Source organism: Rhagoletis pomonella, unplaced genomic scaffold (genome assembly GCF_013731165.1).
Source record: "Rhagoletis pomonella isolate Grant_MI unplaced genomic scaffold, Rhpom_1.0 Rhpom_scaffold_00021, whole genome shotgun sequence".
Lineage (NCBI taxonomy): Eukaryota > Metazoa > Arthropoda > Insecta > Diptera > Tephritidae > Rhagoletis > Rhagoletis pomonella.
Genome location: NW_023458575.1, coordinates 307,334 through 318,502, shown reverse-complemented (window position 1 = coordinate 318,502; position 11,169 = coordinate 307,334). Strand labels below are relative to the sequence as shown.

General features: G+C 35.1%; 1 protein-coding gene across 1 annotated transcript; it reads right to left on the bottom strand.

Moving 5' to 3' along the window:
- Positions 1–113: 113 nt before the first annotated feature.
- Positions 114–1,535, bottom strand: LOC118749577 (coiled-coil domain-containing protein 113). Its single transcript, XM_036484385.1, has 2 exons — positions 995–1,535; positions 114–874 (listed from the first exon to the last, which is right to left on the bottom strand). The coding sequence occupies exons 1-2, from the start codon at positions 1,533–1,535 to the stop codon at positions 114–116; spliced, it is 1,302 nt and encodes a 433-aa protein (XP_036340278.1).
- Positions 1,536–11,169: the final 9,634 nt, after the last annotated feature.

The window sequence follows — 11,169 nt, the reverse complement described above, 5'->3', positions numbered from 1 at the left end:
CGGGACGTTTGTTATTAGTCTAAAAATGATTTAATATAAAATATATTTTTTTTAAGAAAAAAGTATATTTACTTTGGTCCCCCCTCTACATTTGATCCTGGGAACGCCCCTGTCTATAAACCAATGTTCTTTCCGTTAATTTTCGTACATCGATTGTAAACGTTGTTTAGCTTCATATTTAATATGTAGATTTTTCTGTACAACATTTTTTCCTCCTTTTCCAACATCAGTAATTCATCTTTTTTTTCAACATACCGATTTACGCTAGGTGCCTGATAGTGTTCCAGTTGTTCCTTCAATAATTGTAGTACTTTCAATTCTTTCTTATTCTCTTTTTCAACACATTTGGCTCCCTTCTCAAGTTGCGAAACGTTTTTAATGACATCAATTGTATTGTTTGCAATTGATTTAGATTCTTCCTCAATATTGATCATGATTTGTTTTTCTTCGGACATGGCCAGCGATGCTTTTTCAGTGACGCTATTCAGTCCAGCCATATGTGAATTTTTTTCGTCGACTGCGTTAAGTAGTTCATTACGCTCAATCATCAATTGTTCGAAATCAACTACCCTCAGTACAACACTGAGATCTGCCTTTGTAATGAGATCGCTACGCAGTTGTTGACAATTTTCATGTAAGGCTGTGTTGCGCAGTCGCAGTGTACTGAGCAGGGCACGAGCATTTCTGAGCCAATTGCTAATGAATTTTTGGAACTTTCGCTCTATCTGTTTTTCGCTAGCGGCCTTCAGAAATAAAAGGTCACGCTCATCCTTTAGAAAGTGTAGTTGAAAATTCTTTAGTGTTTCTTTGTTTTCGTTATATCTGAATATCAACTCCTCTAACCGAGCATTTAGCAACTTAATTCCATGCATTGCTGTAAATATTTGTTATTATTAAAGTGTGTAAATGTTAGTAAAATTTTATCAACAACGATCTTCTGCCGTTATCATTTTAAATACGCTTTTATTATTACTACATATTAGTATTTTCGTACCTTTAGACTCAGTATCTTTTACAAGTTTTTCAACTTCGGTTGTCGCTTTCTCGGCCATATCACATTTGGATTTACAATTGAGCCGGTATTCAATTTGTCCGCCATGCATGCCTCCCGGCCCACCTTTTTTTGAAGCTGCTGTGTAGTTTGACTGACTTGTGTTGTACATGGACACAGTTTCGGAAGGCCTAGAACCAATTGAACGTCGTGGTGTTGCGTTCGATAAATAAGTACTTCCTCCAGAACTTGACGCTGTTGTCACGTGTCCCGTGATTCTTCTTGGCTCGAGACCAACTAACATGTTCGGGTCGTTTCGCTCCAAAAAGTCTGTAAGGAAGTGATTTTCTAATTTAACTGAAGCCAACTCACGGTTGATTTCCTGAACTGCTGTGAACATATCCAAAGCATCATACTTTTCTAAGTATTGGTTTTTTGCATCTTCGTTCATCAACCGAAAGAGGTCTAATTGCAGATTATTGATAAATGATTCCAAAGCGAAGTCGGCAGGACTCTCTCTCAGATTGATGAGCAGACATTGCATGTTACGTCTTGAAAAATAACGCGTCCCGCTTTTTTTCTCTTCAGGAGAAAATATATACATATAATTTATTTTATGGAATTCTATTTGAAAATTAAATTGAAGGCGGAGGTGATTTACAAGGTTAACTTGGTAAATATTTTGTTTGCTGTACATTCTTCAGAAAGATGGGGCGAATTCATGATTCAATTATTAAAGGTTTTGTAAGTAGCTTTTTTCTAAAAAAAGGTGTGGATAATAGTGAATGGTGGTATTTTAAAACAAAAACGAATTTGATTTTATTATTTAATTTAAACAAGCTTATTTACATCGAATATAACCCCCGATTGTTATTAAAAATAAATATTTCTATGTTTATACCAAACTTGCGTACGTCATATGGCGCATAACTCGAGAATGGATGGTCCACTTTCAGCTTTTTTTGTTGTATTTGTTTGCCAGTTGATGGATATGAAGAAGCTATTTGTTTGCGGAAAATATGCAATATTTATTAAACAAAAAAAAAAAAACGACAAATAAAAAATTTGGAGCTTACGTTTCTTTCGCGGTTATGGCTCGATTGTTTCGAATATGGTAATTCGAATTCTTTGATGTCGCACTTTTAATGTTCTGGGGAGAATATTCAACACTGGCTTACACAGCCGCAATTGAACATTCGTGCCGGACGAACTCAGGAAGAATAAAAAGAACACGCAGCTACTGAACTTCTGAGATAGGGAACGTGATCTACATCGTAAAATGAGAAGTGGCGTATGGGGGCTTTCGCACGAGGCGATTTTTCAGGCAACTTTTGCGTTCAACTCACGCCGGGTTGCACGAAAAAAATCGAGTGACCAAAAATATCAAAATATAAAAAAATATCAAAATATTCGCCATAAAAAGGCGTTTGCATTGTTCAACTTTGCATTCTACTTTTGGTTGAACGGCCTTTCAACTAATCGCTTTCAACAAAGTTGGTCGCCAGCCAACATTCGCCTCGTGCGTACACCTTCTAAGTGTGCAATTAGATCGCGCCATTGACTAAACCGAGCTGTCGTGTGACGATTGGGCCTATGGATGCAGTTTGGCAATGTTATATTGCGTCAAAGTCTCATTCGAAGATACCAGGATTGTGTTGTGGAGGACAATACCTAAATACCGTCGTTGGCTCATTTACCAAAACCATTGCACGCTTTACTTTACAGCGACTTGGCAGAATCAAGAGGTCTCCACGAATATCGACAAATACATTTCGGCATTTAAGGGAATTTCGTCTCTTTAGCCTACATTGAATTTCTGTAGTCCAACGATTCTCACCCATTTTGTCTTGTTGGCGCCAGCGAATGAAGAACAAAAACTTCTTCAAATTTAAAAAGTAAAAATTTCACTACTAACAATTTAAAAATGTTCTTAAAACTTGCAAAGAAATTTGGAAAAGAAATATCGCTGTTTTTGTTATTAGGAGTAGGGTGGGAGTGTCATTGATAAAATCAGAGCGAGAGAAAGTTTTTCTTAAAAAACCTTTTATTATTGAATCATGGGGCGAATTCACGTAAGGTAGTGTTGCTAGAACAACTGATTTCATTCTCCTTGGTACTCATATCGTCGTTTAAAGCAGAGATGTTCAACAAATTTAAGTTACTGAGCCAAACGACAACAACGTCAATACCAATTACAACAACATCGTTCTAGAAACTGCAAAAAATATTTCAACCCCAAAATAACAAATCAATTACCTTGTTTATACCTACGCAAGAACCGTATAAACAAAGAGCTGATTTGACTCAACACATATGGGCATAACCCCAAAAAAGGTAAACCGAAAATGCAAGTAAATGAATTCTAACGGGTTAATAACTTTAAATTTCAGATAGCGAAAAAAGGTATTAAAAACGCGAAACGGTGGAGAGAAGAACTGAAAAAATTATTTTAGTATGTGTTACAAGTAAAAATATTGTATGGGGGAAAAATCTGTCACATCCGATATGTCACGTCCGTTACCAGATTTTAATTCAAAATTAAATCGACAACGAATTGCTTCTGATTAAAAATGAATTGGTTGTAACGGTCCATAATTTGATTTTATTTAAAGAAGATTTAATAAAGGAAAACCTTACAGGATTCGCTGAGTCTTGCTTATTTTTACATGTACTCTGAAATCACTTCTGTTTTTGTCGCGTCCGTTATGCCTTTATCGATTTTCTCGACGTCAGTGTTGCAAGCGCACCTAATTTTTTGCCAATTTGTTATTTTTATTCTATATTTCTTAAATAATTGATTTGCGTGGTGGACCGAAATGGAAGCGAACAAGAATTAAAATTTGTTATAATAATAATTTAAATTTAAAACGAGCAGTATAAAGAAAACCAGCCTTTTTTCACTTCGCGTCAAATGAGTGACGTGTTTATACCTGTTTTCTAACCGATGTGAAAAAGCCATTTGAAAACAAATTCGAGTCAATACACTTTTGAATTTCTGAGCGTAATGAAAGTTTGTTTATGCTTCCGTTTTGAATCACAGCAAACTCGGTCAAAGCGCTTTATGTGTTGGTATAAACAAGGTAAATGATACAAGCCTACAGCTGAGCAAATGCGAGCCAAAACGAAGCAACAGTATTTTTGCTGAGTCAACGCTTGTTTTGTTTGTTTTTCTGTGTTTGTTGTAAGTGAGCCAAAGTGAACGGCAGTGGTGTTTTTGTAAGCCTATTCAATGTCGATCGTTTTTTGTCCGTGAACATTTTGCGTGTTGTGCTTCCACGAATTCATTGTTTGTTGTAAGTGAGGCAAAGTGAGCCACAGTGATGTTGTGAGCCAATTGAGCTACCGGATGAGCATCCCTGCTTTAAGGTACAAAATCGCGTATCAAGATAATCAGCCTCATTGCGTAAGTCGTAAATTAGGTTAAATTGTACGACTCGACAACATTGGCATTGTCTACTGTCGTGCTGAAATAAGTAAACGACGAAAATAGTCGAAAGCTATGCAGTGCTGCCAAGTTTTCCCGTTTTAGTACACTAGTTGAGTCGAAATTTTAGGCAATGACATGAAATTTTCGATACGATTCGACTCTCGAAAAACGATTTGCATTCGACACTCACAATAAGGCTGAATGTAAAACCGCGTATGTGAGGTTGCATAAATTATTTTCTAGAGGGTAAAAAATAAAAAAATATTTCAAAATGGGTCTCTTTTTTATAAAGCAATCGCATTTCTGGCTAGAATATTTCAGGACGAATGGCTAAGGATTGAGCCAAGAGCTTGTGTGAGCAAATCCAATTTTTGGCAAAAAATGTCAGTTACGCGGTTTTGCAGAACGACGATACGCGGTTTTGTACTTTAAACGACGATATGCCAGAACATCTCATAAGCGAATGAGAAAGTGAGAGTGTTGGATTTTTGTTCGCTTTCCTTGAGCGAAAAATAGCTAAAATGTTGACAATTGTGTACCGAAAGCGAAAACAAAAGAAGGACCTGTAAGTTTTTATACCCGAGCGCGCTTGTGCACAAGGGTATCATAACTTTGTTCACATAACGGTTGTATGTATACATAAATGCTCAGATCACAAAAAGAAATCTATTAAGCCGTGACTGTCTATACGCCCGTCCGTCTGTACACACGATAACTTGAGTAAAAATTCAGATATCTTAACGAAACTTAGTACGTGTATTTCTGAGCCGAGGACGGATGATATTGAAAATGGGAAAAATCGGGCAATAACCACGGCTATCTTCCATATAACGGTAGTTTTCAGAAATACAAAAACTGCGATATTTTAAGATGGGCGTAGTCCCACCCACTTAAAATTACATGTGCATAGCTCGGTAACAGCTTCACTGATTTCTCCTAAACATGCCACGATTGTTGGTCCCGTTAAAACAAACCAAAGGGCTAAAAAATTTTAAAATCGGACAATACCACGCCCACATCCCATATAACGATAATTTAGCTAGAACCGAAATCTTCTATAAATCAATAAATACCGAACGAAATTAATTCAAAATTGACATTTACCATAAAACTTTAACAAGAAATACGTTTATAACAATATTTTGGAAAATGGCACCGCTCACTTATGACCACATATGTGGATCTTGGTAACCGTTCCATCAATTTCTCAATTTCTACCAAACTCGGTATAATTAATGTATGTACTTGACAGACAAAAGCAAGACATTGAACATTTTTGAAATCGGGCCAAAATGACGCCCACTTTTCATATAACGGTAAATTTCAGAAATACGGAAACTTCGATATTTCGTAATTTAAGGACGCTAATTACTCACAACAATCTCTTAAAAACAAATAAGATTATTATGGAGTTTTGGAAAATGGGCGTAGTACCGCCCACTTATAACTATAAAACTTTATCTCATTAAGTTTAACAGAACATACTATGTTTGAAATAGAGGTAAACCCCCCTGCTTACCATGTAACGATAGTTTTCGGCAAAGTGAAAAAGAAACTACTATATTTAATACGTGTGCCGGGTATTTAATTTTCGGCTTCCCCTGAACTTGGGCTTTTTAACCGACTTCAAAAAAAGGAGAAGGCTATCAATGTGTCGGAATTATTTATTTATTTTTTTATGTATGTTGCCGCATAACTTTGGACCACGGTAAGCGATTTCTATAATTCTTTTTTTAAAGGAAAGGTGTTAACCGAAAGGTGGTCCCATTACTAATTTGATTTAGATCCGATCATCGGATCATGAAGAAATTAACGATAATCTTAAATTTTTATATAGGAAGTGAAGTCGGTTTTGTTTTTTGTTTTTAATTTAATCATATGGATTCGCCTTGAAGTCTCGAAATAAAAGAGCATAATTTTTGCACCTTTCCTTCAGCGTAGCTGGAGTTGGACTTACGAGGGCTTTTTTCGATGAAAAAATTACATCGATGTTTATAACCATAATAGGGCGGAATATTGTCCATGGTAAGACAAATCAAGAGTATTAATTTAATTCATTTATATGTATGCAACATCGAAATAAGTATTTTTCTTGGTTAATTTATTTAAAAAAAATGGAAAATGTTCGTTTGTATTTTCTTTGAGGAACATTTTTGTCGACTCTCTCAGCTTTTGAAGAGTTAAGGTGTCTTCTACTGAAACCGCGTTTTCTTAAGCCCATTGAAGGCAAAATTGAACAACATTGGCATTGCCTACTGTCGTGCTGAAATAAATAGGGATAAATCGATACCATCAAGGTATTACTCAAATCAGTACTTGTACTTTTATGAAACAAGGTATCGATACCTACTCAGTATCGGAAAGGTATCGAGTACTTCTAAATAGAACTACGATTTTGCATACTTTTCAAAGTTATTGTATTTTTTTCACAAAAAGTATGCATTTTTACAAGATTATTTATCTTTTAATATTTTTTCATACAAAAATTTAAGACAACAGTTATTTGTGTGTAGTATCTGATTGCAAAAATAAAATAATACATTTTTACAAGATTAATAGATAAAGTTTTTTCATATAAAATAAGTATAAGAAAAGAACTCGTTTTTTGTTATATTTCCCAAAAACATCAACTTTCCGAGTGTTTTCCTGAAAGGCGGTTTCGAGATTTTGATATAGTTGTACCTGTTTTTGAGAAAAGCCTCTGTCAAGGCACAGATGACCCAACAACCGTTATATATACACGGGCTTGCTTATATAGCTGCAGAAATGTTGTGTGCATATCTTCCCATTCCTCTAAAGGGTTGCTTTTCAAAGAAGATGCTGAAGCATAATAAGTTTTGCGCTTCCGATACAAGCATAATGTAATAAACAAAGTGAAATCAAAATACGACGTGACGTTTGTTTATTTGAAAATTTAAATGTAAACAATTCATATATTTGACTACATTAACCCTCTTTTGGCTTTTGTTTAAGAGATTTAAGCACTTGTGTCCTTTCAATGCTACAGGATAGTACGCCACCATTACCTTTGTTGAATTCTATAATGTTGAGTTCCCTGAGACTGAATGCTGGTTTGATTCCATCGCTGAGACCGAACTCACACATTGTCGAATCTTCACTGATGGCTCCAAAACTGACTCTGGGTCATGATCTGGGGTATTTTTCGAGGTTAATGGAGATAAGCTTCACTTTTCTGTAGGGGTATATGCTTCGGTCTTCCAGGCGGAGGTAATTGCAATACTCAAAGCCATGGACTACGTGGTGGAACATAGGTGGAGGGGAAGGAGTTTACGTGACTGCAGTGACAACCAAGCTGCACATAAGGCATTGACCAGCGCTCTATTTAAGTACTTCCAAACTAGTTCGGCAATGCAAGTCTCGACTAAAATATGATGGTGAACATAAACGAGGTTGTTTTACTCTGGGTGGCAGGTCACTCTGGAGTACCTGGTTATGAGACATCTGATCATTTGGCCAGAGTTGGCTCAGACCAGGCATTCCTCGGTCCGCAACCAGTTTTAGCACCTTCGGCAATCAAAGCCACCATCAGAAACTGGGTGAATACTTCGCTCAGAAATGACTCAGAGGCACCGAGGGGATGCAGGTGGGCAAAACTCATGTTGTCTTCAATCGCACAAGGTCTATCTAATTTTTTGCTCTCACTGAGCTGGACTGCTGACACCTGACTGTGATAGGCGTAAATGACAAGTCCGTTTGCCCATCTTGCCTTGAAGAAGATGAGACGGTGGATCACTTTTTGTGCTTCTTGCTTGCTTGCTTATTTGTCATTGTTTTTTTTAAACTCGTCTTTAAAAAATGTGATAAATATTTTTGGCCTCACTTAAAAACTCGGAGTGATAAAAATAAAAAATGATGCCATGAACACAAATAAACTATTTTACATATACTCCACGTGAAAAGTCATCAGTGAGCCGAACATTTGATGAGTTTATGGAGAAGATAATGTAAATAACGCTAGCACAGTGCTCTTAAAAAATATAACTTACGAGAACACAAGAATATATTTTACTTTTATTTTGGCCACTCTGAGTTTAGTTTTTGAATTCACCCACGATGCAAATTTACATTGTTAGATTTTTAAATTTAATTTTTTTACGAGCTTTGGGAATATTTAGAAATGTATCAGCAGGGGGTCCACCGAAACCAGTAAATTTTTGAAAGGGGTCTACGAGAAAAAAAATTGGGAACCTCTGATTTATATGAATGCATTATGGTTTAGCGAATTAAAACACGTCTTCCTTATTTGCTAGGCCACGTCATCCTTAAAGATAACAATCCCATAGCCCTTAAAGTACTGGATTCTGCTGGCGTTGGCAGGAGAAGACCAAATGAAGTTTGACTTGACTTCACTTTGTATTTCTATTTTGCGCTAGTTAATATATAAATTTTTTTTTTTTTAACTCAAATATTTTATTGCAATCTGTATTGTGCATTAAGAAATATTTAAAACTTAATACTAGATAAAAATAATCATGTATGGAGTATGTATACCCACGCATTGAGCGGCAAAGCGGGGAGCGGCTGATCGATCGCTCTGTAGAAATTTTAGATCTTATGTTATGTTATGTACTAAATATTGTAAATTAAATCTAATACTTTGTATTGCATGCGCTCCACGTTTTTCGTTTTCAAACTTATACATGGTTGCTGAAATTTCAAAATCAAAAGTTGTTAGTTCTATGGGACTGAGAAATATTATTTTCTAATTTTTAGTACATTTATAAAAGCGTCGTATAATCAAAAGTTTTCTTATTTTATTGTTTTCTAAAACAAATTATTTTTGGAATTGTAATAGTTTGTAAATAGTTGTAAAAGTTTTAAATTTGAAATACATTTATATTGTTGCTACTGGCCAAAATGTATTCAACAAAGTGTGATTGAATTTGACATTGCTCTCAGAAGAACCATCCTATAAACTCAAATTGAAAAAAATTTGTATGAATTTTGAATCGCTAATAATGACTAACATAAATTTCGTTAAAATATCTAAATTTTGTTCGAGATAGCGTGTTTACAAACAGACATGGCTAAACCAATTCATCTCGTCATTCTGATTATTTTGATATATGTATATTAGAGTGGTCCAAAATAATAAAGTCGGAATTTTAATGCCGCCACCCCCTAGGATTGTTCTGAACCGAAAATAAATATACCCCTATTTTTTTATTTTGAAATCAAAAAATATTTAGGGAGTGCTCACAGCGCTCAAAGTTTTCCATGTATTTTATATGGGGAAAAAACATATTTTTGTAAAAATGGTATAAAACTCTTGAAAATCAATATCTTTCAATCGTAAAACTGTGGTTCTCTTCAGGAGACTTCAGATATTAGTACCCAATTGTTGATTTAACCATTTTTTATGATAAAAGATTTTTTAATGGTCCCCCCATTGCATTTTCTAGGACCTATAAAATATAGTTACCATGAAAAAATAGTTAAAGGAACAATTGGATATTATTACTGGGAATCTCCTGAATATAGCAAAATTTTCCGATCGAAAAATATTGATTTGCAAGAATTCTACATTATTTCTACGAAAAGTTGTTTTATCCCCATATAAAATACATTGAAAACTTTGAGCGCTTTGAGCGCTCCCTAAATATTTTTTTATTTCAAAATAAAAAATAGGGGTTTATTTTTTGTCGGTATAGAACAATCCTAGGGGGTGGCGGCATTAAAAATGCCACCTTATTTTTTTACATACATTTTTGGACCACTTTAATGTATATGTATGTATGTATATGTGTACATACATACAGATGTACATACATTTTATACGGTTGACAAACTGGCTCGCTTATCTGCATAAACCGTCTTTAGTTGCATGTGAATTAGCGGCTGAACAAATAAATAAAAATTTCGTGCATTTATTCGAGCGTCGAGCTATAATTTTGTGTACTTATTTCATAAAAGCTATGGAGGTCTCCACTATAAGAAAGGTACATATATATGAAAATTAGAGAGTTCTAGCTTTAAGCTAAGTAATACTAGTTCTACCCTCTAAATTTTCCAAAGTCAGCCCACCATTACACAGGCCGACAGCATTTCAGACCCAGAAACCGTACTATATATTTTCGAAGGATTTTGATGCGATGAATCCGAATCTGGCCTGGCCTGGAATCTGCTCTATCAGCTCTGGTTTTCGAGATATCCTAACCTAAAAGTGCAAAAAACTCCGTTTTTGCCCATATTTGAGGTTATGTAGCCTTGCAGATGTTTTCTTTCACCAAAATAATAGGCTGGCATCTTTAAGTACAAGTCTTCTTCTTTCGAATGGCGTTTTGTTTGCTCAAATATCATTTTTTTCGCTGAGATATCGCATTTTGAAATTTTCATGTTTCTAAATTTTCCTACACCTGAAAATCGATTGAGATAAGATAAGATAAGAAAAGATGAAGAGCTGATCAGTCAAAAAAGATATTACAACAATCATAAGATGTAACCAAAAAATGAATCGACTATATCATGTCTATGTGTGGTTTTATTTTATGTGACTTGAAAATATTTTTCACTATAAGAAAATATTGAAGTTGGATTTCATTTGGGTTAACAAAAACGACAACTGTGAAAAAATATCAACCAATACATTCAAACAAATTGTCAAATAAGCATACCCAGCAGCGAAAATGGTCGCCGGTGACATTGTCACTAATGAGGATGTAGTGACATCGTCGTACTTGCTGTGAATCCTAAACGACATATAGCTGACAATGACACAGGTTCATGCAGG

Bases quoted from the DNA above. Each gene is read 5' to 3' on its own strand.
- LOC118749577 (XM_036484385.1), bottom strand. From the start codon at position 1,535: ATGCAATGTCTGCTCATCAATCTGAGAGAGAGTCCTGCCGACTTCGCT. The intron at 875-994 runs GTACGAAAATAC...AAATATTTACAG, and splicing joins AAAAGATACTGAGTCTAAAG to CAATGCATGGAATTAAGTTG.